General features: G+C 38.1%; 1 protein-coding gene across 2 annotated transcripts in view; it reads left to right on the plus strand.

Moving 5' to 3' along the window:
• The window catches only part of vps13b (vacuolar protein sorting 13 homolog B), a 353,373-nt gene that overhangs the window by 90,390 nt on the left and 246,622 nt on the right, over positions 1–16,361 (plus strand). For both annotated transcript variants that reach the window (XM_066691052.1, XM_066691051.1), the window contains exons 18-19: positions 10,519–10,653; positions 11,308–11,487. In XM_066691052.1, the coding sequence (XP_066547149.1) occupies positions 10,519–10,653; positions 11,308–11,487 (315 nt within the window). The remainder of the gene's footprint in view (positions 1–10,518; positions 10,654–11,307; positions 11,488–16,361) is intronic.

The raw sequence follows: 16,361 nt of genomic DNA on the forward strand, positions 1-16,361 counted from the left end.
ATGCCTGTCATTTTGATCCATCTTAACTTTGCATGAGTTTCATGGAAATGTGTCATGTGTTGCTGAACTTGTTTGACAGTCTCATTGAGACCTGTGAAAACACTGGAAAAAAGCCCAGAAAGGTCAGAAAGAGTTCTTCATTTAAAGAAGATGTCTTGGAAAAATCAATGGCAGAGCAAGAGAGCACATCTCAACTAGCTTGATTAATATGGGATCCAATAATATTATTTTTAAAGAAAATTGGGTGTTACATGCATTTTCTGTTGAACACTGTCACATCAATAGTGCACATTCAGTATTCAGTTTTATTTTATAATTAGGTTGAAATTTTAAAGTATTGCACACCCATTCAGTAATGTACAACCAAATTCCACATGCTTTCTGGAAAGGATCCAGATTCAAATAACAATACAATAAAATAAATTAAATTGATAAAATAAAAGCACCACCCTTTTGACATTTAGCCTTTTCTCCACAATATAGATATATATCAGAAAATTAATTTACAGTGTAACAATATCTTTATAATTTATAACAGCAGTCTCTAGAAGCTGATGACAGATGTAACCAATATATTCGATTTGGTTTTGTGAAATGTATTGCATTGCACAAATGTGATGTATTTCCAGAGATACTAGTATCTCACCAGGGCGGCCTATTTCTTTCAGGATTTCAAGGCATTATATTTCAAATTAGCTTTACACAATAGAGAAAGGGGGCTTTTATATGGCAAGCCAAATTATCATTTAGAGATATCTCTAAATCATTTAAAGATATCTTGAAATCAATTAGAGATATCTGGAAATCATTTAGAGATATCTAAATAAGGTGCTTTTTAAAGATATCTTTAAATGCATTTAGAGATATCTGTAAATGATAATTTGGCTTGCCATACTTTTAAACATATTTTATTAGTGTAGCTTTTAAACTTAATATTCAAGTTGAATCATTGATAAATAATCAATAAACCAATGCCATAGTCAATATGCAAATAACATTTTATGCCCACATTACATTGCACATTGTGCAGTTTTCTGAAGCAATGATAAGATTGCATTTATTCATTATTTATATATATATACACTCACCTAAAGGATTATTAGGAACACCATACTAATACTGTGTTTGACCCCCTTTCACCTTCATAACTGCCTTAATTCTACGTGGCATTGATTCAACAAGGTGCTGAAAGCATTCTTTACAAATGTTGGCCCATATTGATAGGATAGCATCTTGCAGTTGATGGAGATTTGTGGGATGCACATCCAGGGCACGAAGCTCCCGTTCCACCACATCCCAAAGATGCTCTATTGGGTTGAGATCTGGTGACTGCGGGGGCCAGTTTAGTACAGTGAACTCATTGTCATGTTCAAGAAACCAATTTGAAATGATTCGACCTTTGTGACATGGTGCATTATCCTGCTGGAAGTAGCCATCAGAGGATGGGTACATGGTGGTCATAAAGGGATGGACATGGTCAGAAACAATGCTCAGGTAGGCCGTGGCATTTAAATGATGCCAAATTGGCACTAAGGGGCTTAAAGTGTGCCAAGAAAACATCCCCCACACCATTACACCACCACCACCAGCCTGCACAGTGGTAACAAGGCATGATGGATCCATGTTCTCATTCTGTTTACGCCAAATTCTGACTCTACCATCTGAATGTCTCAACAGAAATCGAGACTCATCAGACCAGGCAACATTTTTCCAGTCTTCAACTGTCCAATTTTGGTGAGCTTGTGCAAACTGTAGCCTCTTTTTCCTATTTGTAGTGGAGATGAGTGGTACCCGGTGGGGTCTTCTGCTGTTGTAGCCCATCCGCCTCAAGGTTGTACGTGTTGTGGCTTCACAAATGCTTTGCTGCATGCCTCGGTTGTAACGAGTGGTTATTTCAGTCAAAGTTGCTCTTCTATCAGCTTGAATCAGTCGGCCCATTCTCCTCTGACCTCTAGCATCAACAAGGCATTTTCGCCCACAGGACTGCCGCATACTGGATGTTTTTCCCTTTTCACAACATTCTTTGTAAACCCTAGAAATGGTTGTGTGTGAAAATCCCAGTAACTGAGCAGATTGTGAAATACTCAGACCGGCCCGTCTGGCACCAACAACCATGCCACGCTCAAAATTGCTTAAATCACCTTTCTTTCCCATTCAGACATTCAGTTTGGAGTTCAGGAGATTGTCTTGACCAGGACCACACCCCTAAATGCACTGAAGCAACTGCCATGTGATTGGTTGGTTAGATAATTGCATTAATGAGAAATTGAACAGGTGTTCCTAATAATCCTTTAGGTGAGTGTATATATATATATATATATATATATATATATATATATATATATATATATATATATATATATATATATATATATATATAAATAAACTACTACAAAAAACTTTACAAACTATTATACGTTTGTGAACATTTAATCCATATCTTTAAAAAACAAATGTGTTAAAGTCATACTGTGAAATCTTGTTAAACTAAATGAGGCCATCATTAAAGTTAATGTGAGAATTAATGAAACGTTTCTTGGTCAAAATAAGATTGCCAAGTTGTGTATAATGCATCAGGGAAGGCTCTCATTGTGTATGTACCTTCTGTAATGTGAGGTGTAGCAGTGTGTTTCTGATCCAGTTGATCAGAACAAGCAGGCAGTGATGTGTTAGCCTATGACTTTGGAATGGGTATTTAATTGGAAACAACTCCAAAAAGAGCTGTATGTTTAAGTTCTGTGGGACAATCTAAAATACTAAATATTACAGTTACCATGTTGTTTCCAAAATGGAGCCAATCTGGAAGAACTATATATATCACGGAGGCAGGAGCAATGTGCAGTTTGTCAGAGGCTGAATTCACATGTGGATATGTCTATACCATTATAGTTTTAGTAAGGGGATGAGGTACAAGACTGATTGTTTCAAGCAAAGTCCATTAGAAACTCAGAACGTGACATATCTTGATGTGTTATGAGAGTCTTTGTAGGTTTAATACAGTTGGAAAGAGCTGTTCTGCAATTATTCATGAGGTCTGAATAAAAGAAAAGCAAACTGTGATTGCTGAATAATAGAGTTACAAAGTGAAAAGCAACGAGATCATGTGAGGGTAGAAGGAGACATCAATTGACCGGGGGGTGAAATTTGCTGGACTAGCTTCTTCTGGGTCAAATACCAGGTGAGATACTGTAAATATTATTAATTTGACCAATAATTGAGCTGACACTTCACCAACGCTAGGATTTTTGCAGTGTGTTTTTTGTGCCAAATAAAAGTGGAAAAGATCTGCACTATTAGGCTATATTTAAAAAAAAATATCAGTGAGAGAGCTAGACAAGGCTAGCATCCAAAATCCTGCCTTGTGCTTACCAGCAGGAGCTTAAAGATGTCTGAGGGATGGATTGACTGATTTCAGAATAAAACAATTATATGGATATAGGGAACTTCATTGTAAACCGGCTGGCTCATGAATATATTTTAAAGGCTGTCTTGGTCGAAGGTTAATTTGAAACAGACTATAGTCCCATTCTGCTGCACTGAGTGATATAGAATCCTAACAAAGCAGTGTAGTCGATGGCTTATGTAGAGTATTGAACAGGTGCCTTATATTAAACTGAATACAGCCTGTCTGGTCTGAAGAGACAACAGATAGGAGAATTGTTTCAAGATGATGTTTCAAGGCCTTAGCCAAGTTCTTGACATCTGTATTTGAAATGGAAATCAGCAGGTATAAACTAAAACTGAGTCTGTGTTTTCATTTAAATAATAGATACAGATATCCAACATAACAGTTAGAATTATTCTTTGTTAAATCGGGGAAATAGGCTATAGATTTTGTAGTATAGATTCTTGTGAAACAAAATCTAAAATTAGCCTTTAATGATTGGTCTACAGTAGCTGATCCTTTTAAATTGGATAATTCAATAGTTACATTTTTACAATAAAAAAAAAAAAAAATATATATATATACACTCACCTAAAGGATTATTAGGAACACCATAGTAATACTGTGTTTGACCCCCTTTCGCCTTCAGAACTGCCTTAATTCTACGTGGCATTGATTCAACAAGATGCTGAAAGCATTCTTTAGAAATGTTGGCCCATATTGATAGGATAGCATCTTGCAGTTGATGGAGATTTGTGGGATGCACATCCAGGGCACGAAGCTCCCGTTCCACCACATCCCTAAGATGCTCTATTGGGTTGAGATCTGGTGACTGGGGGCCAGTTTAGTACAGTGAACTCATTGTCATGTTCAAGAAACCAATTTGAAATGATTCGACCTTTGTGACATGGTGCATTATCCTGCTGGAAGTAGCCATCAGAGGATGGGTACATGGTGGTCATAAAGGGATGGACATGGTCAGAAACAATGCTCAGGTAGGCCGTGGCATTTAAACGATGCCCAATTGGCACTAAGGGGCCTAAAGTGTGCCAAGAAAACATCCCCCACACCATTACACCACCACCACCAGCCTGCACAGTGGTAACAAGGCATGATGGATCCATGTTCTCATTCTGTTTACGCCAAATTCTGACTCTACCATCTGAATGTCTCAACAGAAATCGAGACTCATCAGACCAGGCAACATTTTTCCAGTCTTCAACTGTCCAATTTTGGTGAGCTTGTGCAAATTGTAGCCTCTTTTTCCTATTTGTAGTGGAGATGAGTGGTACCCGGTGGGGTCTTCTGCTGTTGTAGCCCATCTGCCTCAAGGTTGTACGTGTTGTGGCTTCACAAATGCTTTGCTGCATACCTCGGTTGTAACGAGTGGTTATTTCAGTCAAAGTTGCTCTTCTATCAGCTTGAATCAGTCGGCCCATTCTCCTCTGACCTCTAGCATCAACAAGGCATTTTCGCCCACAGGACTGCCGCATACTGGATGTTTTTCCCTTTTCACACCATTCTTTGTAAACCCTAGAAATGGTTGTGCGTGAAAATCCCAGTAACTGAGCAGATTGTGAAATACTCAGACCGGCCCGTCTGGCACCAACAACCATGCCACGCTCAAAATTGCTTAAATCACCTTTCTTTCCCATTCAGACATTCAGTTTGGAGTTCAGGAGATTGTCTTGACCAGGACCACACCCCTAAATGCATTGAAGCAACTGCCATGTGATTGGTTGGTTAGATAATTGCATTAATGAGAAATTGAACAGGTGTTCCTAATAATCCTTTAGGTGAGTGTGTGTATATGTGTGTATATATATATATATATATATATATATATACACACACATACCGATCAGCCATAACATTATGACCACCTGCCTAATATTGTGTAGGTTCCAAAACAGCCCTGACCCGTCAAGGCATGAACTCCACTAGACCTCTGAAGGTGTGCTGTGGTATCTGGCACCAAGACGTTAGCAGCAGATCTTTTAATTCCTGTAAGTTGTGAGGTGGGGCCTCCATGGATCGGACTTGTTTTTCCAGCACATCCCACAGATGCTTGATTGGATTGAGATCTGGGGAATTTGGAGGCCAAGTCAACACCTTGAACTAGTGATTCATCAGACCAGGCCACCTTCTTCCATTGCTCCGTGGTCCAGTTCTGATGCTCACGTGCCCATTGTAGGCGTTTTGGCAGTGGACAGGGGTCAGCATGGGCACCCTGACTGGTCTGCGGCTACGCAGCCCCATACGCAACAAAGTGCGATGCACTGTGTGTTCTGACACCTTTCTATCAGAACCAGCATGAACTTTTTCAGCAATTTGAGCTACAGTAGCTTGTCTGTTGGATCGGACCACACGGGCCAGCCTTCGCTCCCCACGTGCATCAATGAGCCTTGGCCGCCCATGACCCTGTCGCTGGTTCACCACTTTTCCTTCCGTGGACCACTTTTGATAGGTATTGACCACTGCAGACCGGAAACACCCCACAAGAGCTGCAGTTTTGGAGATGCTCTGACCCAGTCGTCTAGCCATCACAATTTGGTCCTTGTCAAAGTCGCTCAGATCCTTATGATTGCCCATTTTTCCTGTTTTTAACACATCAACTTTAAGGGCAAAATGTTCATTTGCTGCCTAATATATCCCACCCACTGACAGGTGCCATGATAACGAGATAATCAGTGTTATTCACTTCACCTGTCAGTGGTCATAATGTTATGGCTGATCGGTGTATATATATTAATGAGCTCAATAGAGTAGTTGTATTGATTAATTAATCAATTGCTGATCTGCACACCCAGACTTTTGGTAGATATACACACAGTGTATTGTCATGCTTTTGTTGATTTAACTTTGCTGCAGTATATGTCAAGACCCCACACAATGGTTCTCGTTACGTGACCATGAACTGAGAGCCGAGTCTCTCACTAGATTCACTGGTTCAAATGAGCTGTAACTGCTGGGTCCAGTGAACACACCACAAAAATGCACAACCATACAACCTGATGAACTGGTCAGAGTGCGAATACACACCTTGCATTGATGTATCGTTTGTTTTTCCCTCTTGATTTGGTAGTGAGTCCAAACCAAACCGGTGCCTTGGTTAGAACCAATAGCCCAGTAAACAGATTGGAAGGAAACTGACAAAACAGGGAAATTATCAAACTTTCACAAACACATTCAGAATATCGGTCTGTGTCTCCTCTCGCAAATCCACATACTTCTGTGGTGTCTAATTTCCAAGGCAACAATGCTAATGCCTGCATTCTCTGTTTTCTGTGTGAATGGCTACATCCTGCAAATTGCCATCATTCAAAGCCAGTGTGAATGGGGGTGTAACAGGGGAAAAAAGCATGCAAACATTACCTGCATTTTGCTGGCATTTCAGTGTGAATAGGGCTTTAGATTTGTATTGTAAAAGGGTTTAAACTAGGCACAGTAGATAAAGTCCATTTTTGTTGTTGTCCAGCTTTGTTATAGACTTGTTATACTCCCTGACTTTGTATTGAATTGAATGTTTTTCACTAAAAGTTTATTCACTGATAATGTTTGGATTGTGTAAGTGCTTGCCATGTGGTTTTATATATATATATATATATATATATATATATATATATATATATATATATATATACACTCACCTAAAGGATTATTAGGAACACCATACTAATACTGTGTTTGACCCCCTTTCGCCTTCAGAACTACCTTAATTCTACGTGGCATTGATTCAACAAGGTGCTGAAAGCATTCTTTAGAAATGTTGGCCTATATTGATAGGATAGCATCTTGCAGTTGATGGAGATTTGTGGGATGCACATCCAGGGCACGAAGCTCCCGTTCCACCACATCCCTAAGATGCTCTATTGGGTTGAGATCTGGTGACTGTGGGGGCCAGTTTAGTACAGTGAACTCATTGTCATGTTCAAGAAACCAATTTGAAATGATTCGACCTTTGTGACATGGTGCATTATCCTGCTGGAAGTAGCCATCAGAGGATGGGTACATGGTGGTCATAAAGGGATGGACATGGTCAGAAACAATGCTCAGGTAGGCCGTGGCATTTAAACGATGCCCAATTGGCACTAAGGGGCCTAAAGTGTGCCAAGAAAACATCCCCCACACCATTACACCACCACCACCAGCCTGCACAGTGGTAACAAGGCATGATGGATCCATGTTCTCATTCTGTTTACACCAAATTCTGACTCTACCATCTGAATGTCTCAACAGAAATCGAGACTCATCAGACCAGGCAACATTTTTCCAGTCTTCAACTGTCCAATTTTGGTGAGCTTGTGCAAATTGTAGCCTCTTTTTCCTATTTGTAGTGGAGATGAGTGGTACCCGGTGGGGTCTTCTGCTGTTGTAGCCCATCCGCCTCAAGGTTGTACGTGTTGTGGCTTCACAAATGCTTTGCTGCATACCTCGGTTGTAACGAGTGGTTATTTCAGTCAAAGTTGCTCTTCTATCAGCTTGAATCAGTCGGCCCATTCTCCTCTGACCTCTAGCATCAAAAAGGCATTTTCGCCCACAGGACTGCCGCATACTGGATGTTTTTCCCTTTTCACACCATTCTTTGTAAACCCTAGAAATGGTTGTGCGTGAAAATCCCAGTAACTGAGCAGATTGTGAAATACTCAGACCGGCCCGTCTGGCACCAACAACCATGCCACGCTCAAAATTGCTTAAATCACCTTTCTTTCCCATTCAGACATTCAGTTTGGAGTTCAGGAGATTGTCTTGACCAGGACCACACCCCTAAATGCATTGAAGCAACTGCCATGTGATTGGTTAGTTAGATAATTGCATTAATGAGAAATTGAACAGGTGTTCCTAATAATCCTTTAGGTGAGTGTATATATATATGTAAGTAAGTTTCCCTATAATATAACATGTGGTAGATCTACCAAAGATGTGAGGCCAAACATTTCAGTCAACCTACCTGTGTGTTGCAGGTTAAATTGTATTAGATTAGTTGTACATGTAAGTGAGCCTTTATGCTCTGCTACATAGAAGCAACATAGATGTCTGATGTAATGTTAACTCTACTTGTGTGTGTGTGTGTGTGTGGGGGTGGGGGGGGTATAAATAAATAAATTAGTCAATAAGTATCTTGTTGGGAGAAGAGAGTTAATGTATCAGGATGGGAGAGTTCCATCCAGATCAGTAAATAGCATTTCCAGAACTAAAAGTCACATATCGTATCACATTACCTTTACAGGGGCAAAATTAGTGAAGTAGACTTTAGTCAAGGAAGATTATGGTAAGTAAGGCAGCTCTGGTGGACAAGTGAAAGAATGGAACAATGTCTGTGGTATATAGAATGCTCTGACGGCTCCACTACTTTTTAAAGGTGGTAATCTAGGTGAACATGGTTTTAATTTTATGAAGTAAGGAGGGCAAGAAGCTTATGAATCAGTTATGCTATTCTTAAGCTTAAATGCAAACTGCAATCAATAGTAGCCATTAAGGTCATGTTTGACCCAGATGGAACACAAATCATGTTTTTTATGGAATTTTAATTAATATCTGCACCTCTTAACCCCTCTTTATTTTAAACTGATTGGAAAGAAATTGCAGTATGATATTTTAGGTGCCGCATATAAGAATGTACCTTGTTTCATCTGACTGTGATGAAGCTGCTTAATTGACCTTTCGCAAAACCCCGCCCCCAAACGTTCCTTGTCCAATCCTACCTTAGCAACCGGACACTACTTGAGGAAGGTCCGTCAAGCATTAATCGTTAAGGCTCAGAATGGTGAAACGGTGTGTCTGCGGCACCTGCAAATCCAACAGCAGATACCCCTAAAGGGGGTTGCTGACAGTGTTTTGCGAAGTTACTTCTTCATTCTTTGATTCTTTTGTGGTAATATTTTTAGGGAGGATGAGTGAAAATACAAGGGTTGGCTGACTGTGCTTTGTTGGACTATTTGACCGCGCTGTTACTTCATATCCGTATTATTTTTAGGGGGACTGAGAGAAAATACAGAGGCGGCTGAAGCCCCCCCTAAATAGGGTCTAGCACCACTAATGGTTAACGCTATCTTAGATGTGAGATAACATCCGCAAAACTGGATTTGAAAGTTATGGTTACTTTTAACTAGTATTATTATTCCTTGGACATCAATGTTATCTAAGGCTGATAACTAAGGATGAGTTTATGGGGTTTCTCTTTCTTTGATTGAGATCTGTATGCTTGTGTTTCAATTATTGTTGTGTCCCCTTCCTTGTTGATTTGAATATTCTGAACGTATCCATCCACTGCATATTGCAATCCCTTTTGCCTCGATTTGGAGGATATCGCGGAGGTATTATTCCAAAAAGAACCACTTACACCGACCGGTAATATGCTACTCTTCCCTTCCATGCTTGGCTGTTACAGTAGATACTGCTTACAAAGAAGCGTAGCTTGACGGGCGTAGCAACAGTAACTAAAGTGGGCGGGGCTTTTGCGAAAGGTCAATTGTTTCTAAAAAAAATACTTTTTTCTGGAGAACCATTAGCCTGGTCCACTAATACAGGAGACCTTTCTTTGCCAAACACCTTCAAAAGAAATAACCTCCATGAATGGGAAACATAAAGAGCTGAATATTCACCAAACACAGACATGTTACAACTTTGAGACAATCACAACCTCTGAAGAAATCAGAACAAAAGTTGAAAAGAAGTCACATGAGTCAGTGATCATTTAAAGAGTCAGATGAGTCAATGAAAGTAAGGCATAGAAGCTGAAATAAAGGACATTGGAATTTCATGACTGTTGTTAGGCTCTTGTACTTTTGGATTGAAGCTGTAGCATTTCCTTTTTACGTTAGTGGTACTGGTGAAGTTCTATGCTTGCATCAAGAGTTGCTCAGACCTGTGACAACATTTAAGCAATCAAGTCTTGACCTATGCACATTCTTTCAGACCACTTCACTCACAGTCCTTTGGTTCTTGATCCAGTTGCTGCTGGGAATATGTTGTGTCTTTGTGCATGGTCAATGCATGCACACACACAGAAATTAACCTCTCCATCAAAAAACACCTGGTGTGCCGAACAACTGAAGTGCAATTAGTTTTAACGGAGTGTATTAAATATTTAAATACAACAGGCCAGTTAATTTGCAGTTCTCTTTTATTAGGTGTGAAATCTCAGAATCCACCGCCGACTCTCGAGGGCTCCATCCAGAACGTGGAGCTGAAGTACTGCAGCAAATCATTGGTCAAATGTGCCTCTGGGACTGTGGGATCAATAAAACTCTGTGCCAAAGCCCCAGGTATGTGCAGCTGGTCCATGTAAAACTTTATTGCCTGTGTAGGAGAACTGGCCTAAGTTTTTACAAGGAAAGTTACTAAAAAATATTTTATTTACTGTTTTTGTGAAATGCTAGTATAGTAATGAAATTAATAATAAAAAACTGTTATCATACTTGATATCCAGTTAGTAATTACAATTTTAGTTATGTCTAATTACCTAGTAGCTCTTTTTCAAAAATAATGTTTGGTATCCCTCATATTTCATTATGCACAGCATGTTTAAGAATTCTGCTGAATGTAAATCCACTCAGATTACATTAGAGTACAATGCATTATGCATGCATCATCCTATTATTACTGCATTTTGCAATTGTTAACAATTAAAATACTAAGACATAAGATCAATGTTACTTTTATTTAATATAACCAGTGTTTTACACTATTTCATTGTAACACCAACATAAATGCATACTAAAAAGCTTCCTTGGAAAATCAGTGTAGTTGAGGGCAGATCGAGAAAATACATGTCTGTTAATACACCGAATGACTGACTAGTTAATCACATTGAAGTTAAAATAATCCTCAGAATGCCATTAAATTATCTCAGAATAAACAGATACACATACATAAAAGTGCTTTTCGATTGTAATTGCTGTACTATCTGTTCACTTTAGGAACAAATGAAGGTGTTAAGGAGAAGTTGGTGCCTCTAATCCAGGGACCATCAGATACCAAAGAGCTGCACCTGAGTAAGTGGCTCAATGAAAGCAGGAAGCCTGAATCTCTCCTGGCTCCAGACCTACTGGCCTTCTCTGTGCAAGTCCCCCAGCAGATGGAAGACTGCCGTAATTCTGGTAAGTCCTTGAAAGTTGAAACTCATTCCTGGTAGATGGCAAATGGAGCTTATTAGAAATTGAAGTTTGTACTTTTAGTCTTTGTTTATGTGCATGCTAGAGAAAATTTCACCAGAGATCCCTAAAGTGGACATTTTTTACAAACTGATTACACACTGACAAACAAACTCACAGAGTCTTGTAGCATTGACATTGGCAGGTTTGATTGGGGATCAGCACAAACCTGGCCAAAAAACCCTAACATTGCATGGAGTGGAATCTGTTTAAAAGCTTATGAATGCTGAATATGGCAAAATTGTTGATTTATGTTTTTGTATGAAATCTGGATAAAATTGATTTATAGCCAAGGCATGTCGTGTAGTAAACCACAGTGAATTTATGGTACACTGATGAGACAACCACTTAAATTAAGTGAGGGAAGTCACCATGGTGCATGTTCAATAGATATTTGGTCATGAAAGTTCATGCCAAAGGGAAAATGTTGAAGGCTTTGAGAGTCATGTCAATACCTCATTCAGGGAAACTCCTAGGGAAAATGGCTCTCATTCTGGGTCGTGTGCAGACGGCCATGAGTTTTGAGTTGCGTTTTAGGGCTCTCTTTGAGCTTGAAAGGATGCATTTCACAACTGTAGTGGAAAAGAAACGGCACCTTAAAGGGATTTCTTATTTTTCTTAGAAACTTGTAAATTCAGTTTTGGCAAGATGACAGGAATGTTAAATATTTCAGAGGAACCCTTCTTTACCTGTTATTCCCCTCAAAGTTATTTTCATGTATATTTAAATGATAATTCTACCTCTAAGTTTTTCTCCCCAGAAATTATGACATGAGCAAATGCATTGTTGTATTATAAACTACACAGAGTTACACAGTAATAATAATAATGTTTTAAAAAAAATCAGTAGAGCACACACTCATAGTTGGCAACACCTCATATTAAAGTACTATCCATCCATCCATCCGTCTTTGAAACCGCTTATCCTGGTGAAGGTTGCAGGGATTAAAGTACTAGTATAGTAGTAATCTTTTCACTTACGAAAGCTTATGGGCACGTTTTACTCCACTTGATTGAACGAATTAAAGATATACCATGTAAAGCACACACATCTCATGCATGCAGAACACCACTGTATTTACAATGATAATTGAGAATGATGTTCTGTTTGGATTAAGACATTTGTTTTTGCTTTGATGTGTCAGTTGTGTTTTTTAAATCAAATTGTGCAGCCTTTTATTCCCTCTGATTTGCATTATGAGTTAAGTTTGGTGCAGTTGTGTGAAAGTTTTGGATTGGATTATAATGGTGAGATAAAGGGCTGGTTTCTCAGACCCAGATTAGCAAAAATTTTGGATGACCCAATGTTATTTTACGGAGAGTAGTGCAAAACTAGAAAGGTCTGTGAAACTAGCTGTTTATGTATGCAGCACAATACCAAGCATAAAATAGTGCTGACTGAAGCACATCAATATCTGGTAGCTTGCGCTTGTGTATCAAGAAAGTTGCAGTGCAGGCAGAAAGCTGATATTTATAGCAAAGATGTGTTGTATTTGAATCTACAATGCTATAGTAGGAAGTTAGTCTTAAACCTAAACTTAAACTTAGTCTTGACCTGTGACTTAACTCTTGTAGTAACCCTATTCTAATCTTAAACCAGAACCCTAGCCTAAAAGGAAATTACCTTACCCTTACCTTTAATCTGACCATAGCTTTAACTCTTACCCTATCTCGTATCCTAACTGAGTGCCTGACCCTGGCTATGGTTGAGATTGAGGTCAGGGTTGGTGTTAAAACTGGGTAAGGGGTTTGGTTAAAATTAAGACCACAGTTACGGTTAGGGGTAAGGCTACTGCAACAGTTAAGTTTGAATTAGGCTTTAAGTTCATGTTAGAATGTAAACAGGGGTTAGTGTTTAAGTGATGGGGGTGAAAACCCTGCAGTAAAGAGATTTCTGATTCCTGAAAAAACAACTCAAACGTCATGCATTATGAAGAAAAACTGTAAAAGAAAAAATAATAACTGTTGTTGAATAAAATAAACCTTAAAATGTGTGCTTAAAAAATGTGTTCTGAAGCAGTGTATCGTTAAGAAATCATACTGTCTAGTGATGAAATTGCTTCTGAGAGAAAGTTTTCTTCAAGACCCTCACATCTGTCAGACCCAGCTATGCACACTAGCCCTTCAATAACTGCCAGTGAAGTCACCAATATCATGATTTCATCACATTCGCACCATGGCCAGACTCCCTGGGAGTACAGCTGAAAAATTGTAGATTGCACAGGTCTTCCTGGGTTTGTTTTACTCATTTGAGAAATCCCTGGAGAAGCCCTAAGGGTTTAGAAGAAGATTGATGCAACTGGAAATACTCCACAGATGTACTTGATACCCACGTGCTTGTATCACTCACTTAAATCTCTTTCCAAATATGAAGAGGCATAGTCTTGAATGCACTGTGGGACTTCTCTTTTTTGGCAAACAATTGGCAGTGGAGTTATGAGCACCAGACGTAAACTATATCCCTCCATTCTTTTATTAGAGTTTAATTTCAAGTCCTGCTGTTTGTTGCATTTGTATTCTGTGTTGAGTACAAACATGACTGATGTCCTTGCCTTAAACTCAATGTCATATTCATGAGTTTTTGTGAATCCAAGGTCTCTATGTATTTTGGGAGTGTTATTATACTTATTTACGCACATTTTTAGATCAACCTTTTTAGTAACATAATACCCCCACCCAAAGAGTCAGAACAGACACTAAAAAACTGATAACTTAACGAAAATCATTGGATTTTAATAGTAAAATATAAGTTTCAAAATGCAAATTTCAAAATTCTTAATGTATGAATTTGAAATGTTTCGATTCTGCTATGCATTGCTCTATAAATACAGCATGATTGGTTTATTATTTAAACATGATATGCACAAAATATAGAAAACAGGAGAACTGAGTAAAATACAGAGAGTGAGATCAGTCCCAGAAGCAATGGATATTTCAAGCAGATGTCAAAAACCAGAGGCCGTCCTCTTACTGATGTCACACTTGTGGCTTATGCTGTTGTTGGAATAGACCTCCCACAGTCACTTTCCATGGACAGGCCCACACCGTACTAACATGCAGCATATTTCTGCCAAGCACTTTTTATACTATAAACTATACTTTTCAGTATAAAACCTGGAGAATTCAAGGTAATAACATCCATGTCATAACTAATTGTAAAGGAGTCTAGTATGCTGCACAGATAACTGCTAGAAAACCCAAGCAAGAATTGTTCTTGTACCATTGTGTTTGTTTGGAATGTTTGGAATAAATGTTCTTTAGTTTTAGAAATTTGGCACAAGCTTAATGGTGGTATATTCATTTTGTGGGTTACTCTGACTTGAAAAAATACATTAAACATACCTTGTTTTAGTACTTTATCATACATTCTGCTCCCTGGGAGTAATTCATAGCTCCACATTTGTGATCATGACATTCTTAAATCATTGCAGCACTTGGCTTGGGGATCAAAGACTTTCTATTTTGAGTCTTGTTTTTCTCATGGGGCTATGTTGAATTTATTTGGAAGTCATTTTTAAAACATGATGATTATTCATTCATTGAACCAATGCAGGGGATGCTGATTGACTCCGTTTCAGTTTTAAAAAATCTTTTTAATTTTGAACCAAAATCTTACAATTTTAATAGCATTGCATTTGCATGGTGATTATTTCTATGGTACTCATTCTCTAGTTCTGCCTGGTTTTGTCCAGAACAAAATTATTTTATTTTTTGTAAACGGAAACACAAGGAAGTACAATTCTGTAGATGCTTTAATAGTCCATATCCAACCTGCCACTAAATTTTTTTTTTTCTACATTGACTGACAGAACCCTCTGTGATTTACAACTATAAAGTATAATTGACCCCAAGATGAAAATTTATAATTTACTGTGTAATATAGTTTTTAGAATGGCCTCAACACTTGACTTGTGTTTGAAGTGAGTGACCTACATCTTTTTTGTCTCTAATTGTTTACCAGTGCATTAAAACAAACTCCAATGGTTAAAAAGTGGAAAGAAAATTAATCTGTAGATAATAAAAATATAAATCAATTAAGTACAATAATTTGCATTGGTAATTTGTTAAAACCTAGAACGTGGAAGGACACAAAGTTTGTTCTTCGTCAATACACTGTATCTGCATTGTTCTATTTGTTTTGCCATGACATAAACAGGAGAATCGTGTGTAATGTGATGAGAATACTAGTACTGTTGTCAGACATTGTTTTCAGATTATAATTAACATTAGAGAGTTCTTGTTGCCAATTAATTGTTAGCTACAGTTATCCTTTTTTTCTAGTTCTTTTAATATGCACATCAACATTTAGAGACCGAATTCAAAGAAAGAAAATACCCATGGTTACTTTTTTTTAAATACATTTGTTTCTTAGATGCGTCAATATTGAAATTTCAGATTGCTTTTCAATGTTTGTTTTTGTTGTATGTATGACTATTTTGGTTAAAAGAAAGAACAAATGAATAAGTGAAGAAAGAAGGAAAGAAAAACTCTATACAAATATTATGAAATTAACCAGTCTTACAAGGGAACAGCTAAGTTGCTAGTCCAATGTCCAGAACACTCTTCTTTTGTAGACATTAAATATATAGGAAGTCTATTAAAATAATATTTTTGTTTGGTGCTATCTATAAACCTTTACACTGCAGCTGTAATCAAAAAGCACAGTGGATCAGACTGAAAACAATAAAGTTGTTGGTCATTTTTGATTTGTGTAACCCTGCAATAATTGTTGTAAATGCAATTTAATTTCATCAGAACACTTTCACTGAATGACCAATTTATATGAAGATCAGTAGAAAGGACAAAAATATAATACTCAAT

Source organism: Amia ocellicauda, chromosome 18 (genome assembly GCF_036373705.1).
Source record: "Amia ocellicauda isolate fAmiCal2 chromosome 18, fAmiCal2.hap1, whole genome shotgun sequence".
In the NCBI taxonomy this organism is placed as follows: domain Eukaryota; kingdom Metazoa; phylum Chordata; class Actinopteri; order Amiiformes; family Amiidae; genus Amia; species Amia ocellicauda.